Source organism: Rhinolophus sinicus, chromosome 1 (genome assembly GCF_057876585.1).
Source record: "Rhinolophus sinicus isolate RSI-liver-muscle chromosome 1, RSI-T2T, whole genome shotgun sequence".
In the NCBI taxonomy this organism is placed as follows: Eukaryota; Metazoa; Chordata; class Mammalia; order Chiroptera; family Rhinolophidae; genus Rhinolophus; species Rhinolophus sinicus.
This window is the reverse complement of record NC_142501.1, coordinates 140,458,552-140,479,954: the sequence shown is the minus strand read 5'-3', so window position 1 is coordinate 140,479,954 and position 21,403 is coordinate 140,458,552. Positions and strand designations below refer to the sequence as shown.

Here is a 21,403-nt window from a genome sequence, read left to right as displayed (position 1 = left end):
TAAGAAAGGAAAATTAGCTGTGACACTCCCCCTTTATTTTTTTAATTTCCAGGGTGCTGTTATATTTGATTGGCATGCTCATTCTTACCTTCTTTTTCTTCCACTTTAAAACTAGGACAGAATGCCATTTTTCATCATACAATTTTAAGTAAATCAGAAAACCTATAATCAAAAACACAACATGTTTTTTCCCATTCTCCTATTACACCTTTCAAGATAGTCTCATATGCTTAACGTATATAAGTTATTTTATGATTTTAATTAATGTCCCGACATTTGGAATTGCCTGTTCTCTGAAATTTATTTGTAAGCAATCAGTTAAAAAAAGGAAAAACACTTTCTGGAAGTTTTGAAGGACTCCTGAAGTATAATTTTCCCACAGAGGTTTTTAGAAAACGAAATCACATCGTAGCATTGATGTCACATAACCGTATTTTGGACCTGTTACCATCTGAACCCATGTACACATATCACATCGTCCAAGGCATTTTCAGGCCTAGCAGGTGGAGGGAGATACAATAAGTACTTTCCACCTTGATTGAAGCAGTAAGACCTAACGTAGAAATGAAATAATAGTCTTACCTTTTCCATAGACTTCAGATCCCAGTAATTCAATATTAAAGACTCATCTTCAGCCAATCCCTGCCAGGTTTTATGAGAATATCAGTATAAAGAGCGTTTGCTTTTGTGGACAGTTTCTTTGGAAAGACAGAACAAAATAACTTTAGGACTGTAACTTCAGACCACTGAATATTCATAGACCTTCTTAAATGTCCAAGGTAGTTTAATAGGCAGTAACTTTGCCCAAGCTAAATATTTCCCATCTCAGATGAATGGGAATTTACCTGCACCTCCCAGCTCATATTCTTCACTGCATTGTTTTCTTCTGACTTTCATTAGATATATTATGTTGATTTTGTGCTGGGAACCACTAATTAACCTTTATCACTCCTCAGTTTTTTGCCCTTGGTCTTAGCAGAACCTCTGTGCCCGCGAGTAGAAACTATAGACCTTTAAAAGAACCTCTCTCAAAAGGAATTGACAACCTGTTCTTTGCTTATCTGGGTAAAGACTCCACAGTTTCTGAAAAAATGTGCTTCCTAATTTTGAATATTGGAGTATTTCATTATACAAAAATAATTTTAGACGATTTAGTTTCCCTTCTTGATGTGTTATAGATGAACTCTTCATAAAACTGGAGTCTTATTTTGACTACAGAATCATGTTTGTGTTGACTGATACAGCATTGAGTTCTTATTAAAATGATTTTACATTTAATGGATACCTCATGGATGGTGGTTTTCATAAATCAATGTTGCACCTTCTCACCTTCCTGCTTTTCTGTTAGTGGAGCGTTATCTATTCCTTAGTTTAAAAGGAATTCTTGAGGGAAAATTCTCCTGCTCTTGTGTGTGGTTTTGTTTCCCAGGTATTAGTTACCATTTACTGGCTGGGAAAAGCAGCAAATAGCTGTGCATCCTACAGTGGAACGACACTGAACTTGAAGGAATTCGAAGGCTTGCTGGCTCAGATGAGAAAGGTAACTTGGCTTTTCTTCTTTATCCCATGAGGTTTAGACAAGGCGGGAAAGCAACACATTTGCTTGTTTTTACGATCATTACAGTTCTGCATGGTGGAATTGCACAGGCTAAAGATGTCATGCCCTCAAGGAAACGACCACTTGTCTTACCAGTGATGTCCTTACCATTGACGTACTTGCCCTGTGCATCCCACGCTTACCTGAACTTTTACACCCTTTGGAAAATGGGAGATCTGAGCTCATCCAACTTTAATTGCAGAAGAGCAAATTCAATCTGTCAGTCTGTGGCTTTGTGTGCCAAAGAGCTTGGTGCTTGTTTCTTGAGGGAATAATGCCTGAATTGAACAATGCAGCATTATACAAAAATGAAGACTTGCTCTGCACTTTCATCCTAAAGGTCATTTTGCTTCCCCGTCAGGGCCTTGGTGTGGGTGAGGTAACATCAGCCAAGTTCTTGCCTGGGCATTCACCCTGGATGGGCTCTGATAATTAGATGCATTCTCTTCTAAGATGTGCATGTCGTGGCCATTGTATTGGAATGAGCTGGAAATTTGGAAAACATTTTTTTACAATATGTAAAGCTTTATTTGTTTACTTGATTATGGGAAAGACTGAGCGAAGGTAGGAATTTGTCAAGGAAACAATGGGATGTTTTATGTGTGTATGCCTGCATGGTCCTTTTTAAGGTTCAACAGTATAGATTAACTCATTCAAAGTACTAGGATATATATTACCTGGGAGGAGCCCCACCCAACCAGCCGTAGTGAATCGGTGAGTTTCGTTTGTAATCAGTAGCCTCCATGGGTTTTGGAGAAGGCCCATATTGTGGCACAAATCAATCAAGGCCTTGCTCTTCCCTTTTTGTCTAACATGCAAACTAAATGGCACTAATGAGATCTCACTGAGAGACATTCCATGCTTTGCAATTTTTCTTTTAGCACTGAAAGCAAGAATCTGCTCTAACTTTCTAACAGTTTATTCTTCTTTCCTTAACTCACAGCTAATAGCCCTCGTAGTTCTTCTCGTTTGCCTCATGCCAGTCTGGATCACATATTTATAAATGGACAAATCTTTCAAATTGGTCATAATACATATAAAGTTGTTAAAGCTGAAGTCTTTGAAAAATAAACACACCTACTCCATTAAACACAACACGTTGTTTCTTAGTCTTAATTCTTATTTGTCCTTTAGTTTTTCATCTAACTCTATTGATGGAGAAAGTACAATACAAATCCAGTACAGATCCACTCTGGATTTATGAAATCTAAACTTTCTTCATGTTAAGTTTGGACTTGAATAATGATAGATGGGTCATCTTTTTTAAACTACATATTTAAAAGCTCTGCCTCCCAGTTCCCCTGTTGGAGTCTCTTGGAATCTGATTTATTCTTGTTATTGACCTTTCTTACCACTAGTCCAGCTCCTCTGTAATCTGAGCAGCTATTGGTTTCTTCATCTCTCTTAGCTTCCCTTTCTATTGAGACAGTTGGTTATTTCAACTGCCTTGAAATGGTGTGTTGTTGTGAACAGCTGTTGCCTTTTTTAATGAATATGAATAACATTACAGGACATGGGAGAATAGTTAGTATCACTGGACAAAACATAACTAAAATGGCCAGCTGTGGCAGTGCCATATTCCTATATAAGGTAGAGAGCAATCGACCTGAACTTCACAGGTCTATCTAATACATGGAAATATTAGTTTATGTAGAATATATATTATTTCATTTTATCAGTTAGGATTGGGTTCACCTGGGAAGTGCAGAAAACTCTAGCAGTGGCTTCAATAAGATAGAATTTTATTTTGAAGTCACATAAGTGAGGTGTGGACGTGAGCAGTCCAGGGCTGGTATGGGCTAGTGATGATCGGGGCCTCAGTCTCCTTCCATCTTTTGGCTACACCGTACTCCACCCGTGGCTTCTCACCTGCTGGTCCAAGATGGCTGTGCAAGCATTAGCCATCACGTCCACATGTGAGTCAAAAGAAAAGAGGCATGAGGGCAAGAAGGACCTCCACGCTCCCTTTAAACACACTTCTGGGAAGTCATGCACCACATCTCTGCTCACATCTTATTGACCTAATAAACCTGGTCACACATCCATACATAGCTGCGAGGAAGGACTTGGGAAAAGTAGATTTTATTTCAGCTAAAAATTGTGGGTATTTTCACTGGAAAAGAAAAGAAATGGAGAACAGATATTGAGGGACCAGGGTCATCTCTTCTGTACCAGCTGAAATAAATTTGAAATTAAAATTTTCCCTTTCACAAGAGACTAGCCAGACATTTTTTAATATTCATTTTTCTAGTAGGAGAACTGTGCATAAAAATTAGTAACCGTGGTGTCACTTGTTACATTCGGTAATATAAGTAGTACCTGGAGAGCCCTTAGCATAAGCGTCTGGCACATAGTAGGTATTCATGCTAGGTTGCTATTGCTATACCCAAAAAAAGATCTCTGAAAGCATAGTGACAATGGCCTTTCACTGAGTCTGGGTATGTCAGAGGAGGTCTTCCAAAGGAGGGAACACTTAAACTGAACAAAGGGGAATTATTATGAGTATATTGAGATTGAAGGGAGAAGAACCATAAGGACGAGGGTGGCCCTAGAGATTTCAGACTGGAATTAGAAAGTCAGTAGTCAGCTGCCTCTCTGTGGCTTTCCCTCATCTCTTCCTATCTCTCCCAGAACTCATTCTCTCCTCCAATAGGCAAACACTCCCTCACATCAGGGATGGCCAACAGCATCCCCAGGATTGCAAAGGCAAGGGAATTTGTCCCCCTGGCCCGAGTTGTAAAATTCCCAAGGGTGGACTCTGGCCCAGTGTGGGTCCTATTCCTGCACAAGCCACTGTGACCAGGGGCAAGGGGTACCATGATGGCCTAAGCCACTACTGTTTCAAGAGGTGAGGGATGTTTACCGGAACAAGGGGGTAAATGGGGGGGGGGGGGCATGATGGACAAGCACAACTCTCTGCCCAAAATAGCAACCGCTATCAACTTCTCCTTTAACCTGCTTTATTTTTCAGTGACACTTACCACCCAACTTTGTATTCATTCTTTTTTCTATTTATTTTTTGTCTTCCCTTCTAGAATATAAGGCCCATGAGGACAGGGTATTTATTGTTTTTGCAGAATGTTGTGTCCCCAGCACTAGGACAGTGCTTGGCATGTGGGAGATGCTCAGTGAATGGCTTCCCCACCCAGAGTGTGGTGGGTGGACATGGGTCATCAGGTTGGAAAAGTAGAACCTGAAAACCCTCCAGAATAGGATTTTAGCCACTTTATAAATAAATCACAAAGGAAACAGAAAACGGTGATTGGTAAAACAGAGGCATCTGGAGTTTCTCAGACACCATAAGTCATCCACCAACCCTAGCTGGTTTTCATTATCTCTGACAAAAGAGAATGCGAAGAGGACAGATGAATGAAATAATTCAAAAATGTGGAAGCTGGTGGTTCTCACCCCACTCGTTAACACTCTTTTACTAGAACAACTAGCAATTAGCACAATGGATAGATTTGACTCTTATCTCCTTTCCTGGAGTGCTCTCTGTAGAAGACAGAATGCTATTGGGCTCCTAGGTGAGAAACAAAGACGACATAACTAGACCCCCAAGGAAGGAGAATTTAGACTGTGTTTTCCTTTGTGTGGGTTTGTATTTTCTAATCTCCCCCCAAAAGCTTAACTTTAGGTGACTTGATGGAATCCAGTATAATTGTCCATCCATCTTTATTTCTGGCTGAAGAACTAGCTTCTTGCTTCGCCCCAAGGTTCCAAGGGACCATCTTGGCCAAAGATGGCACAGGTGGCCTGGTTTTTCACTTTTGCAACTGACTGTGCCATTCAGCTTCTAGCTCTCACTTGATCCAGGGTTTTATTCTTGGCTTTCTGCATAGTCATGAACAGAAAGGCCTTTTTGTTTTTCTTTCCCATAACTAGCTGTGAGAAAGCAGCTGAAGTTCCAAGAAGCATGTTGACTTTCCCTTTCTTCTTTTCTCTTCTCCTATGGTTTGTAGGGTAGGGATGGGGGAAACATTTGGATCTTTGGGAGAGGCTTTCTGCATTAAATCCAGCTTCATAATGCTGCCCCCAGCAGCTTATAAAATCGTGTCATTTCTAGATGTGACCAGTGGCTGAACTCCCTTAGTGTCTGTTCTCCCGATGGGGAAATTGGACCCAAGGCATTTAGATATGGGACATAAATGGAAAAGGAGATAAAAGTGTATCAGTGTGGATATAAGGTTGTGTCCTTAACTACACTGATACATTTTGTATGACTTATGTATTGATATTTACATACCCAGATGAATACATAGTAGTAATTATAACCCTAGCAAACACTTTTTGAGCACTTACTATAGGTCAGGCATTTTTCTTCTGAATGCTTTCCATATAGTAACACAACCCTTCCAGCAATCCTGTGAAATAGATGTTGTTATTAGCTCCATTTTTCAATGAACAAACTGAGATTGGGCAAGGTAAAATAATTGAGCTAACATACAGTGGACAAGAGGTAGAGCTAGGATTTAAACCCAGTCAACTGAGCTTCCAAGACATGCTCTTAACCTACTCTACACTGCCCTATGGTACTTTTTTGCAATATTTGTAGTTTGGTTTTGTAGGCATAAACAGCATTTAGCGAAGGGCCATCATTCAGGTGAGTGTCATCCACAGAGAAAGGAGGCAGTGTCTCGTGATTGGAAGACGTGATGATGCTGATGGCGGCAGATGTAACTACACCAAAGTTGATCAAATGTTTTTAGGTGTTTACCTTAGGATTTGGAGACAGAGGCCTGTGTTGGGATCACAGCTTTGCTGCTTACTGTGTGACCTCAGTTAGGTTACTTATCCTCTCTGATTCTTACTTTTCTCTTCTGTAAAATGGGGACAGTGCTAACCACATTCCTGGGGGTGTGTGTGTGTGTGAGGATTAGATAATATAATGTATTAATGTATAAAAAGCATCAAGCATAGCCCCAGAGATATAATAAGTGTTCAATAAAAGTGAACTTCATTTGTAAGCATTTGGCCTGTTCTCAGTGGATAAATAATCCAAGATAATTACTTGCCTTTTCAAAGAAATTAAATATGAAACCATATCCAATTTAGAGCTATACTTTTCCATTAGTCATGAGTTCTTCCTTTTCCAGCTAGTCAGTCCTGGCTTTTGTTCAAGTCCTGGTTAACTTCTGACCTACAAATAAACTACCTTAATTTCCATAACTGGAATTTCTGCCTTCCTCTGGAGAGTCCTGTCAGCTGTCCTCACCCGGGCCGCCCTTGACAAGGATTCTTCAGGGGCGCTAATCAGCTGCTCAGTGTGGAGGCTGCAGGGTGCTCCTCTCAGCCCTGCCCTTCTGCTCTCTCCCACCCTCTTCTCTTGATGCAAAACCTGTGTGTGCTGTGTGAATTACAGCCACTCCATCCCCTCAAAGGGCCTCCCACTGGGGATTGTGTCAGAGGCTCTAGATATAATTGATAGAAGCAGCCGGCAAAGGTGCTTCCTCCAAAGGCATTGGCTCCAGCGGGTGTATTAGCCAGTACAGACAGTTTCCCAAAATCTCGAACATGGAGAATATTTATTGTTTTTTTTCCTTCGAGAATGTGGAGGGGACTTTCCTGAGCATCCCAGGAAATCCACTGTGACATTCCAGTCGTTGCAGATGAGAACGTGCCCCGCTGCCAGTGTCATGCACAGCCCTGATTTTAAGTGACAGTCTGGGGGAGATTAAACTGAGGTTTATCTTTGAGTGACTGGAGTTATTTTTGTTTTCGTCAGCCTGGACTATTGTAATTAATGCTAAGACACTGGCGGGAACAAGGCTTTTATTATAACACGAGGGTGAGGATGGCTTTGACTGACCTTTCTCCTGCTGGAGTTTCAGTGTTTTAGTATGTGCTGCTTGCGCTGGAAAGAATTTATAATCACAGGCTGTCAAAGACAGCCATTGTTCTCGGTGCTCTGAACATGTGGGTCAGCCTCAAGTGCTTTCAGCTCCTCCAGCGCCAAGAGCTGGCCGGGCGAGAGCATGCTTGGATTCTTCTGAGGCATCAGGAAAAGCATTTTGCATATTTTTCATTGCTTTTTTTCCCCCAACTTTTTGCCTCAGAAAGACAGCTCCCTTTCAGAGGAGGAATTTCCCTTTAAGGTAGCAGGAGATGGAAGCATGCTGCTCCAGGATTTTACGGATCTGATTCTTTTGCAAAAACAAATGCTGTGTGCATTTGCCAGATCGCATGAACAGGAGCAGTTGCACCGCTAAACTAGGGGCTCTGTCCCGGAACAGATATGCATGCAGTCATGGATTCCGAAAGACGGGTCAAGGTTAAGACTTTAGTTTTCACTTTTGTTTTCATCTGTCACAGGATTCCTGTGAATCCAAGCTTGATGATCTTTTATTCTCAATTCCTTTGATTTTCTTCTTCTTTTTTTTTTTTTAAACAATGTGGAGTAAACGCTACTAGGTTTTTTTGTTTGTTTTTGTTTTTCTTAGTGTGTGTGATTTTCTGATTGGGAAAGTTACAGCAGGGAAGGGGTAAAGCATGAAATGTTGGCTTGTGGATGGTAATCGATTCAAGAACCATTTGCTATCACCTGTCAATACTGACACTAGAGGCAGGGATTTGGGGGGACCACTGGAGACTGATTTTTCTGGGGGGACCACTGGAGACTGATTGGAAGCTCAACATCTGTTGCTGTAATGTCCGTAATCCTTTCGTTTTATTTTTGGACAGGAGACTGATGACATTGAGAGTCCTAAACGTAGTATCCGAGACAGTGGCTACATCGACTGCTGGGATTCTGAGCGCAGCGACTCTCTCTCTCCCCCTCGACACGGCAGAGATGATTCCTTCGACAGCCTGGATTCCTTTGGCTCCCGTTCCCGGCAGACACCTTCGCCAGATGTAGTCCTCAGGGGAAGCAGCGATGGTAGGTTGGAACCTTCATAAACTGCACATCTTAGAATTAAACATTAACAAGGGCTGCCTTGTCACCGGTGGAGGGATTGGCACTGAGAAGGCGGAACCTGATAACTCTAAACTGGCAGAAGAACAGTCTTTTAATGTTGTTTTCCGCGGTCCTTAGCATTTTGGTTGGCTTTGCCAGCAGTTTGAATATTGCCTCAGTGAGCATATCTTCTGTTGGAAAATGTGTGACATCATTCCTCCCTGGGTCTCAGTGAATCAAGACGCTGTGCAGACCATTAGCTCATAAAGTGTGCTGCAGGTTTATGTACTCCAGGTATGAGGAAGGGAAATGTTGGAGTGAGTACCACACTGTGTAAGCGACAAGGGATCAACTTCCAGCAAACTGGAAACACACTACACACACTTAGCAAAGTTCTGAAGTCTGGGGTTGCTAAACTTTAATTGGCACGGTTTAGGCCATCTGTTTGATGCATGTGATACCTCACCGTTGGCTAGAGCGATGCAGGTGGCCGTTAATGTATAGTACACACCCAGACGGGCTGTTCTGAGGCTGGGTTTGATTTAAATCCCGTGGATTTTATATCACCTGTAAGGAACGATCATTTCTCTTTACAAAAATGTATGATCATGCAAACTGATATAAATTTAATACATATTTTTCAGAAGCTGTTTACCTTAATATTTTACACTTTAGTACTTTCCAGAAAGGGAGATGGCTTGGTTCTGCATGTATAAATTTTCAGAAAGACATTAATGCTGGTGGGAAATTTTTGTTTGTATTTTTTTAAATGTGTCTCTTGATGCTAATACTTCTAGAGATTTAAGCCCACTTTCCAAGATGAAAATAATCTCTTATAGCTAAAAGATCCCTTTCAGCTATAAAATTCTGTTACTAAAATATGTGGATATTTAATGTGTCCAGGTCCTGAGTTAATTACTTGACTCCTAGTATCTCATTTAGTCCTCAGCAGAGATTATGAGATACTCACATAGTATCTCACTTAGTCCTCCCACAGGGCGGACTAAAGTGAGACACTCCTTATCTGGATTTTATAGATGAACCTTAGAGAGGTTAAGTTTTCCTCCTAACCTTGGTGAGGGACAAAAATCACTGTCTGTAAGTAGCATAACAATGTTAGCCTGAAGAATTGAGTCCAAAATGTATACTCTTAAGCTTAATTTACCCACACTTCTTTGTTTGCCTAATAGATTTTTTGAATTCTAAAATGTCTGAACTAATGCTTTTGTTTAGTACTTAAACTTTCCAACAAATAGATTAGCCTCGGGGCCACATAGTATGTGACTCCTAAAGAATTCCATGGTACATTGTGAGTGGCTTGAAAAACATTTCTAAAATTTTATATGACCTCTCAAGCACCACCCACAGGTTTGGAATTTAGAATACCTAGTGCATGATCTAACTGAAGCTTTCACATAACTCAAAGGTAGATTTACTTTTACAAAACCTATCTTAACCAAATGATTTATCCATATTATTTTCATTGTTTTTTAAAAAAAGTATTGTTTTCCTCATCTTGGTTTTTATAACTGGTAATGTAGATCCTTTATTTATTCTGTCACCAGCTTCCAGGGGTTCAGAGTTTATAACAAAACACATCTTGAAGGGATTTGAGGTGGTGGTTACTAATATTGTCGTTGGGCAGAGGCACAATTTAGTTTGCAGCAATTAAGATTGATAGCTACAGTCTTGTTATAAATGTTTTTCCCATCTAAAGAATAACATGAAATTGAGCTTCACAAAACACCATCCATGAAAGAGCATCTTACACACACATTTCACCAATCAGCTTGATACCTTCAGGCTTATGTTCTTGTAAACTAATCAAGACCTAATGAGGTTTTTAAAGAAAAGCAGCACATTTTTTATCTGCCTAAAAAAGTTTAGTATAATTGTATCCACATAGATGTTTGATTTCCTTAGAGTTTATGGTAGTTCTTTTTAAATGATGCTAATCAAGAAGGTTTCTAGTCCTAATAAACACTTTCAAATTTAGAAGAATTCTGGTTTTTTTTGTTTTTTGTTTTTTTTCAGTCTTGAAAATTTATTTCCTAGGACTCATAATCAATTAGGAAAAGTCTTGCCATCAAATTCTCCAACTCCTTATTAGGTCAATATGGAGAGGTTTTATTTTATCGTTATTAAAGCCCACTGACCCAATCAATAGGGACAATCAGCCACATTCATTAGAGGTGCCATGATTCTGGGGTTAGATGCAAGAGCTACCTGATAAGGATGCTATGGGTCCCCAGGCTCAATTCAGCCCATCTGTCTTGCTTAGAGAGGTGCCAGTTTCTCCCTTACCTTCACTGTCATTCCTTCTGAGGCCATTGAGTGAGCTTCATTGAAGAGGAAATGCAAAAACTTCTACTCAGGTACTTTTAAAATTAAGAACATATTTTATAAATTGGTTCATTTTGTTAAATGAATACTCTTATCTTTCATATAAAAGATGAGTTAAGGGAGAGAAATAAGGAATGAGAGAAATTAAAATGCTAGAGAAAGATTAAAAAGTCGAGTGTAGGGGTGTATATGGCAAAGATGTTAAAAAAAAAAAAATCTTCTATTTGCTGTAAGGGAGAGAAATGTAGCCCCTTGGAAAGAAAGGCTCAGACTTTGATAAAAATTTTTAAATAAATAAAAAGGTGGTCTGTTTATGTGTTAAACAACCTATTTTGAGACTTTCGCTTAGTATTTTATAAATAATATATATTTTAGATATTGTACACAAATAAGGTTCATGGATTATAAGATTTTAGAATTGAGACAATTCTAATCCATTACTAATCCTTTGTAGTTGATTGAAGAATCATTTTCTTTCATTCATTTATTCACCAAAGTGTAATGCTTCCCCTAGTCTGGATGCTTTAAGCAGAGGACATTTTCCCAAGAGAAGTCTGTTCCAGAGGAAGGAACTTTGGGCTGGGAGTCCAAAGAACAAAAATTGGAATCCCTAACTATTACTAACCAGCCATGGAGAAGGGGCTCTCTGAGCCCCTATCCCCACCTTTGTAAAATGGGGATAATATTAAATAGGGAAACAAATCTAAGAGCTTGGCAAGGAAAAGTAGTGTTACTGTTCAATTCATACGGCTCCAAATATTTTATCATGACACTGAGACAGATACACGGTACTTGATAAAAGACTTGGGGTGGGAAGGAAGCTAAGTTACAAATTAAAAACTAACAAGCAATGAAATGGTCAAAGCTTCAGAAGGGAGACCGAAAGCAAGTGGCATGAATAATTCATAAACTGAATATTTTATCTGCAACAATGAACAAGTTGTTTATGGTCAATGCTTTTAACTTTTACAGTCTTTTAAAAGACATTAAATCATTTCATCTGCAGGGCAAATCATTTCATTCCTGGTTATAGAAGAGGACAGTCAAGTGTGTTAGCGACAAGCCTCAGAGCCCACAGCTCATGATTGACAGATCCAGAACTATGACATAAAGCATAGTCAGCAGTTATTAAGCAATTACTGTGGGCTAAGTACTGTACTAGTAGTTTTACGTGTGTCGGATCCTCCCAACAGCCCCATGAAGTAGATGGTATTATTATTCTCACTTTACAGATTGGGAAACTGAGGCTTAAAGTGGTGAAGTAACGAATGCAGAGGCTCATAGCTACTGAGGGGCCGAGTTCAACATGAAGTAGATCTGACTTCATACCCTGGACACTACCCTCTCTGCTAAGCTTCCATATCTCTTGACTCTTAGTTTAGGCTCTTTTCACAAGTGTAAATAGGTAATTTTCTATTTGGAGTTGAATAGCCTCATAACGGTCTCATCGATTAAGGGTTTTCAACGAGCATTAAAATGGTGGTTACCTATAAATAGCAGTGTTTGTTTTGATAACAGCTTCACTCTTTAGATCTTAGAAATCTAGTGCTATGAGACTCAGGAAACAAGGATACAATATAGTTTATTATTGGTGCTATTGCCCAACGAAAGACTGATGTTGGCAAACTGATGTTTTTGCATTGCCTGAAACACTCTTTAAGCCAAACCATTTATTCTTCAGACAGTTTGAGGATGCCACTGTGTGCAAAGACACTGTGATAAGTAGTGTGAATGGTATAAAGCCCTTGTTCTCAAAATCCAAGATAGAAAGTAAAAAGCGCCAAAAGGAGAAAATAGATCATTGGGTCATAAGGTTCACAGGAAGAAAAGATTGCCTCCAGCAATGGGTACCAGGCAGGGCTCTGATGAAAAGGAATATACCTTTATTGTAACTCAAATCATTTCCTGGAAGGCAAACCCTTGGTTATAATCCAAATTGGTCACTTTTCTGAATTCCTGTAGTTTCTACATGTCTGTGCTCCTCGAGTATAACTAATATACCCCAGGTATTTCATGCGTTGGTTAAAGGTAACTCAAAGATAAGATCTTTTATAATTTTTGTCAGACTGTCTAACACAGTATAAGACACAGAACAACAGATGCTCAGTAAAAACTCCAGTGGTTAATTTTTTTTTTTAAGAGTTACAGAATCTGAGCAGGCATATAGTGCTACTGCAAATGTATTGTTGATTGTAATTCTCTGATACAGTTAGGCTTACATGTTTTTTAAATTTGACTTTGTTTTTTCCTGATTAGAGCTGAGAGCTTTTCCCAGAGTAGACTAATTTAGAGTGCTACTTTAGATTTGTTAAGTGAATAATTGAAGGAAGGAATCGCCCGAACCCACAGATTTAACCACATCCCTAGTACTGCATGCATGCCATCAGGAGCTCTGCAAGCCCAGCACAATTCTCAGGACCCATCCTCTCTTCCTCAGGGAGAGGAAGTGACTCTGAATCTGACTTGCCACATCGGAAGCTGCCAGATGTGAAGAAGGATGACATGTCTGCCAGGCGGACTTCGCATGGTGAGCCGAAATCAGCAGTGCCTTTTAACCAGTACCTTCCGAACAAGAGCAATCAGACAGCCTATGTCCCCGCTCCTCTGAGAAAGAAGAAAGCCGAGCGGGAAGAATATCGGAAGAGCTGGAGCACCGCCACCTCCCCCCTGGGTGGGGAGAGACCCTTCAGGTAAGGCCTGAGCGCTGCTACTCCCATCCTGGCTTGAACATGAGTGGTGTAGCACGTATAGCTCCTGGTCACGAAGGAGCTCAAATAACCATTTCAGAGCTTGGATGCGAGATTACAAAGGGAGGTGGCACAATGGATCTTTGGACAGAGATTGTCATGATAGAACATAAGCTTCAGGAAGGCACCTAGAACAGTGCTTGGCACACAGTAGGTATTCAACAAATACTTGTCTAATGAGCAGATTTTTGAAACCAGTACAATTGACAGAACGTTGAGAACAGATCTGTCATCCACATCCTTCGGTGGAGATTGCCTGACTCCCACTCCTGTTATATTAGGTGCAGAAAGACTTATCTTTAGGCAAAAAGACTTTTTTATTGAGATGCATGCTTCTCTAGATCAAGTATGTGAGGGATGCATGGAACATGCTTCAGAATCACATGTAGATATTCATAATAAATGCACAATACATTGGACGCCTCATCTCGTTAAAGAAACAAGCAGTGTATTTCCTAATCCCTGATTATTTTTTTGTATTTATTCAGCAAGTATTTATTGAGCATCTACTACTAATACATGCTAGGTGCTGTCTTTTAGGCATTCGGAACTCAATGGTAGATAAGGTAAGAGTTCCTGCCTTTAAGTACCTTATAGTCCAATAAAAAAAGCTTACAGTCCACTCTAATATTTTCAGCAAAACCACCCTGATCATTGCACAGTTATTTCTAATAGTCTACCTTTATTATCTATGATTGAGCAAGCATTTTATGAAAAGTTTTAATTATTGAACAAAACATGAATTTTACCTTCCCAGCAGAAAAACATTTTTGCCTTTCAATATCAATTTTGAAATAGCTCTTAATCAATGTTGATATTATGATGCATTGTATTAATGAAACAATTGTTACATTTAATTTTCTTCACATTACCAGGATCATATTGCATGCTATGACCTTTTTTTAAGTGGAAAGTAGTATCAGAATGATCAGGAGATGCCATGTGGTCTGCTCCCCAGCGCAATCTGTTAGTTTGGTAAACCATATTGTTCAACTCACTAGCTATCCTGAAACAATAGAGGAAGAGGGAAGTGAAGTGGGGTTTCCTTGTGAAGAGGACCCAGCCGACCAAATGGATCCTTCTGATGATGGTGGGAAGCCTTCTGACGGTGGGTTAGAATTACCCACCTGCAGTGGTAAGGAGCAGCCTCCTCCAGAGGGCGCTGCAGTGGCACCAGCGCCCAAGTCTGAAGTAAACGATGCTGCTGAAATCCAAAAGCGCAGAAGGCTAGAGCAAGCTGGAATCAAGGTCATGCCAGCAGCACAGCGCTTTGCCAGGTTAGCTCAGCAGGCCAAAGGCTGGCCTGGCTGGCTTTGTGCATGCCTGAGGGTTTGGAATTTGTCTGGCTTATTGAAGTTTCCATTTTGTTTTCCCATTTCCTGCTTTTCCCGTTGCATCACTATTCCCTACTTGGAGCAAATAGAAATAGCTAATAGTCTCTGCCCTCAGGCATGTCTCTGCTTAAGTAGTTGGTTATTTTTTAATGGAGGTGAATGAAGAGTGAGCTTCTTGCTGCTTGATTAGACCTTGTCCTAGTCCAGTATTGTGGTCAGTCATTTGTGGGCTGCAGGATTTACCTAGCAATAACATTTTAGTTTTCAAAGGTTTGTGGCCTGTTAATTTTCACACTCCTCCTAAATGGCTCTTATCTTCCTTTACACATCACTAGAAAATAGTTACTTTGAAATGGGGAGCACTCTCTTTAGAAAGAGTGGCTGGCTTACAAAAATCCACTTACTTCCTCTGTCCCAAGGGAGTAGTAAGAAAGACTGGGTTTATTTGATTCCTTTTCTAAAGCATGTTCATTCAAAAACAAAGAATGGAGTAATTACTTCTCTTAATTGTAACAAAGGCGCTAGTATACAGTCCTGATGGCTTCATATTACATGTGATATGGAGACCTTCAGCAGTCAGTCATAGAAAACTATAGATCTACAGTTTTATTTAGTGTTTTGAGAAGCTGGTTAATTTTTCTCACCTAATAACCCCAAAGATCCTCACAAATAATAGTGAGACCAAAATTTATTTGACAAATCAAGATTCATAACACTTTGACAATTAAAATTCCTTTGCCATTTGCTGTGTCATTTAATCCTAAGAAATAGGTGACATACCCATTTTCAAGAAGAGTAAACTGAGGATCAGTGATAGTAAATGACTCTCCAGGCTCAGAGCTGGTTACTGCTGACCTGGTGGCCAGTTCAGATGTTCTGACCACAGTAACACGTCTGCCTCCCACACCCTTGGTCTCAACTGAATGTTCCAGCATTAACTTCTATGGACTGAATTCCTAGAGTCGCTTTATATAAATGGAAAACCAAGGATGTCCTTCTTTCCTGTCTGTGGTATCCCACAGATAAGTGTGTCTATCTTAAACGTGTATGTGCTTCTAGAAAACTCTTAACAGAAAGTCATGCTTGTGTTAAAAGCAGCTCTCTGGGTTTCTGAAATAATGACGAGTAATGTTGTAGAATCTTAAAAACAAAAACAAATCCAGATATTCTTTAAATTTGTGCTCAGTGACCTTGTCAGACACATATTTTTTTAAACATAACCTACTTGTATCAGAGAGCAGGCTAGATGCTGAGAACACAAAAATGAATAATATTGCCTTTCCATGTACCATTTTTCGGCTTTTCCTGTTTCTGTTTTTAAATTTAGCGCCCAGTGACAATAGGTAATAAGTGATACAGGTAATCGTATGAATTTACAAAAAAATTTCACTTTAATATCCTTGACACATACCTTCAGTTTTATTACATCTGTGAATTCTTTAAGCTAAAATTTACCAAGCACTATCATCTTTTTTCCTATTTTATCATTTTCAAAAATTACCACTCTATTTGGTTACAAAACAGTCTCATTTTTAAAATTAATTTTTTTCGTGATTACTAATATGGTTGACTGTCTTCCATAAATTATCTCAAATTATCTTTTGCCATTTATTTTTATTTTTAAAAATATTTTATTTTATTGTGGTAAGAACACATAACGTGAGATCTTCCCTCCGAACAAATTTTTAACTGTACAATACAGTAGTGCTAACTATAGATATAATGTTGTATAGCAGATCTCTAGAATTTATTTGACCTGCTTAAATGGAACGAACGTTATGCCCGTTGATTAGCAACTCCCCATTTCCCTCTCGCCCAGCCCCTGGTGACCATCTTTCTACTCTTTGATTCTACCTATTTGACTCTTACATACTTCATATAAGTGGACTCATGCAATATTTTTTCTTCTAGGACTGGCTTATTTCACTTAGTATAATGCCCTCAAGTTCCATCCATTTTGTCACGTATTGCAGAATTTCCTTCTTTTTTAAAGGCTGAATAATATTCCATTATATGTATATGCCACATTTTCTTTATTCATTCATCCGTCAATGGACCTTTCGGTTGTTTCCACATCTTGGCTAGTGTGAATAGTGTTGCAGTGAACAGGGGAGTGCTAATATCTCTTCAGGAGCCTGATTACGGTTCTGTTTGATAAATACTCAGAAGGGGGATTGTGGGATCATATGGTAGTTCTATTTTTAATTTTTTGAGGCACCTCTATGTCATCTTTAGAGTGTACAAAACAGCAAGGGGAGATGAGTGGAGAGCTTCATTAAGCTAACTCAGCACACTCAGGAATCATGGTGATGTAGGAAAAAGAAGAATTTGGGCAAAGGCTGGAAATTCCATGAGTGCACTCTGCCACTTCAGTAACTGGGAGATTTCTTTTCTGATAAAACATTGAAATTTTTTATGATTACTCTCATTCTGTGTGCAAACCTAAAGTCATGGTTAGTTTATAAATATAATTCTGATGATGAATATTATATTTATGTAGTAATCTTTTGCTCCTGTCCACGTTTCCTGTTACCTGGCTTTATTTTTACATATTTTGTCCCACTTAGCTCTATTAAGTGAAAATTTGCAGGTCAGTGAATATCATCACACCCTAGATCTTCTGACTTACCATTTAAAATTGGGTTTGTGAAAATTATGCGTATTCCCAGAGAATATCCCCAATAGTAGTATGACACAGCTGCTCCAAACACCCAGAATTCATTTGTTAGACCGGTTTTTCAGCTGCTAGCTCTCTCATAAAGGTTTTATACATACCATGCCGCTATTCGTGCATATCTGTGACTTTGTCACTTACTTTTTGCAGCCCACAAGAGAGTTGAGAGTCATGCTAAGTGTATCCACATGTGGGATCCTGCTTTTAATGTGGCAGAAAGTAGCTTGACTGGGATGAAATGCATATCATGAAGCAGAAAAGGATTCTTGGTATCCAGAAAATAAGACTACAAATATTGAAATAGGCTGATCTCTCTTAAAACATCTTAACCTCATTCACCTGTCGTTGTCATCCAGCTGAATCCTGACCACCACATCTTTGAACCCAATAAGAGGCCCAAGATATTTCCCTCTCCCATTTCTTAGCTGGGAAAGTGTGTGACTGTAAAGACAGGTGAGAGTGCAGAGGCCTGGCCAAGGACCGGAGGCAAGCAGACGAGAACACGGCTTTCTAGACTGTTTCTGTTGTTTTTTCCCAAGTATTCTCAAACACCTCCTTGTATTCTTTTTAATGCAATATATAAAAAGGAGCAAAGGTGCATGTTACTCCATTTTCACATGAGTTTAGAAGCCTAGAAGTCCCAGGCTTCCTGTCAAACAATATATTAGGAGGTATCTTAGCATCCAGGGACAAAAGGGAGGACTTCTTAATAAATGCGTAGAGTTTAATATTTATTAGACCTGCCACTGAAGTAAAAAGTATAGAACCTACTTTTACTTCCATTTTGGTTTATGATTAAGTTAGTGTAATTACCCCCGAATATAAGACTCTGTCAAAGAAGCCAAGATTTCTGTTTTTAAGAGGATAAAATAAGAACCAAGATTCACGTCCCCTGAATTAAAATGCTATGGAGATTTGAGTTCTGACTTGGTGTTTCCCATTGGAATAGTAAACTCTTTTTTGAACTGAATTATAGGTTTCACATGATTATACTTCTTTTCTAATTGTTTTCATATGTTTCAGCACTCAGTATTTTCTGCTAGTCTGTGGATCTTCTTAACCACATAGTAATTAATTACAGAGGGGGAAAAAAAATACCTCTGAGGAACAATAGACATTTTAGAAATTTTTAGAGGAAGAGCAGATGCAGCTAAGTGCCAGTCACGTATTCCTCTATATCCCTCGTTTCCAGATGCCTGTGTCACTGGCTGTTGCGAACCCATCCTTGGGGACCAGGGACCGGGCAGACACATAACTTGCATGAACTTTTGTGACTCTGGATGTAGCTGCCCTGTTTGGACACTGAATTAAATAGGCATGTTTCTGGTGTTGCCCATAACATTCCCAGGAGGCCTAACAGGCTTTTCTGGAGAGCCCAGTTTCTTTCAATAGAACACACTGACTGCCAATGGAGCTGGTTGATTGTGTGTTGCAAAGTAAAAGAGGGTGAAAGAAAATGCCAACTCTTCCTTAGTCTAAATGATTATCTCATTCACTTTGAAATGTAGAAGCCTTAGAGACACCGAGAAGAGAGTTTTTTTGTCCCCCTCCCCTGCTTTTCAAGCCCGTAACCTCTGCCACAAAGCTAGCCTCCCTTGTGTCAGATGAGGCTGCACAGGGTTGCCAGGTTGGAGGCAGGGCTTGGCATTTCTCCTTTCACATTGGACTCAGTTCCCTCTAAGTGAAGCATTGAGCTGTGCCCACAGAGCCACCCCTTCTTCCCAAAGCAGCTCATCTATGAATGACTTGGGAAAAATAAAAGTGCCAAAGCCCCACATGAAGATCAAGCCAGACAGCGTAGGTCTGCCCCTTAAACATACTTAATTTTCCTAAGTTCAGGTGACTAGAACCAGAAACCTCAACGTTCTCCTCTGTAAAGTGGGCATCAAAATTCCTATCTTGCAGGATTGTCGTGAAAGTTAATATATCTGGAAGGTACTAGCTGCTCAGAGAGTTGTGATTATGGAAAAATAAAGTAGATTGTATTGAAGCTTCGCAATAGACTGCTCTTAAGGTCCTTCAAGGGAAAATAAAACACACCTTATAAAAAATGCATTTAACTATTTTGGTAACTAGACACTTGTGAACACAGTCCTACGTATCTGCCTTATACATGTGATTTGTTACTTCATGGTCAACAGTGCTGGCCCAGAATTTGTTTGTTTGTTTGTTTGTTTTTCTTTCTCTGAAGCTCTGAACATACAGGTTTCAAGCAATTAGCAGAAAATCAGTCATTGTGACCAGTTTTTCGAGTGAGCAGAGAGTGGCTTAAGTGGCCAATGATACGGAAAGTTTTCTTCACCCGCAATTTTTTTTTTAAGTCCACATATCTGAACTGAGATCACTTGATCCATAAGGCACCAGATTCTCTCTGCTCAAACTGGCATCACAAATTGGCAGGGCCATTTGCATAAATGCACATGTTTATTCCAAAGAATTCTGCCTGAGTTGGGGGAGATTGAAACCTAGGACCCCTGGTCATAAAATAGAAAAAATGCTACTCTTGGAATTAAGAGGTTCAAATTAGCGGTCTGCTCCCATACTGGAATTAGAGTTGGATCCGCTGAGATGAGATAATGAGTGTGAAAGGGCTTTGTACCCTGTGACGTGCTGTGCAAGCACTGTCAGGTATGGTTAGTTAGCATTCTCCTGTCATTGTCCTGATGGAACATTGCTCTCTGTAACCCACAGTACAAGTCTCAGCTCCATTCTAAGCACCACACACAGGATCCTTCTATTTAATAACCAAAACACTTCTCTTTCTTCTTCTTCCCTAGTAATGATAATGCCTTATTTTTTGTATGCTTCTCTTCTTTCAAAACTGTTCCTGCCCAGGTCCTTTGTTTAATGAATAGCATATTGGTTAAGAGCAGGACCTCTGGAGCCAGACTGCCTGGGTTTGAATTTGAACTTAAGCACTGGCGCTTTGACCTTGGGCAAATTTGTTAACCTAATTTGTGTTTCCACTGTATAGAATGGGGATGCTACAAACAGTAACATTGCAGGGCTAGTATTAGAGTTTAATGAGTGAACACATAGCAAAGATTCTAGTACATAGTATGCCTCAGTAACCATTAGCCACCTTCTTTGTCTGCATCAGTGTGCTTTTAACATAAAGCCTTTTTGAAGAGATTAATTCAATGGCCTATCATTTCCTGTTGACCATTCTTAATGGCCACAGCCAAGCAGCACCAGTGGGTACTTGCCAGACACGTTGGCTGAAGATGCAGGAAGGAGCATGAGCACGGTCCAGGAGTGGCCAGGCAGGACCCTGTGTGTCGGGCGTCCAACACAAAAGGCAGGGCTTCATATTTTAAGCAATAAACGTATGCAGGGAGCAAAGCTCCACCAACCACCTCCAAATAATGTGTTTTTAAATTGTATTGAGAACAGTGGTCAGCAGTGAGAAGGAGCTTTCTGGGCATGACTGATGATGATTTGATTTTCCGAACGTCAGATGGAGTGAGCGCCTGCTGTGCTCTTAAGACGATGGCCTCCGCTGCAGCAGTGTGGGCAGAGCGACAGATAGTGGGCCACCTGGTTGACCAGACAACACCGAGTTTCATTCCTCATTTACCCTTAGCCAGGCTAATTCCTCCTGTCTTCGTTTCTGAGATGAGTTGTCCTTTGAGACTAAAGAATTTACTCTTAATCCTCTCTCAGAAATTGGATACCCAGTAGGGGAACTTTCTTTAGAAGTCAAGGTATTTTTTTTTTTTTTTTCCTGCTTAACAGCTTTATGAACTGAGAAGATAAATGATTTTTGAAAGTTGTAACATTTTATTATTACTTAGGAGCAAGGCTGATCTTATG

The 21,403-nt window shown here is 39.8% G+C and overlaps 1 protein-coding gene across 10 annotated transcripts in view; it reads left to right on the top strand.

Moving 5' to 3' along the window:
* LIMCH1 (LIM and calponin homology domains 1) overlaps window positions 1-21,403 on the top strand; it is a 348,428-nt gene that overhangs the window by 247,701 nt on the left and 79,324 nt on the right. For 4 of the 10 annotated variants that reach the window (XM_019751944.3, XM_019751938.3, XM_019751937.3 and 1 more), the window contains exons 1-3: window positions 7,671-7,868; window positions 8,279-8,474; window positions 13,273-13,525. In XM_019751944.3, the coding sequence (XP_019607503.3) occupies window positions 7,833-7,868; window positions 8,279-8,474; window positions 13,273-13,525 (485 nt within the window). In that variant the 5' untranslated portion in view covers window positions 7,671-7,832. Of the gene's footprint in view, window positions 1-1,429; window positions 1,541-7,670; window positions 7,869-8,278; window positions 8,475-13,272; window positions 13,526-14,583; window positions 14,860-21,403 lie in introns of those variants that run through there. The other 6 variants (XM_074324616.2, XM_074324612.2, XM_074324614.2 and 3 more) reach the window with 4 other exon arrangements.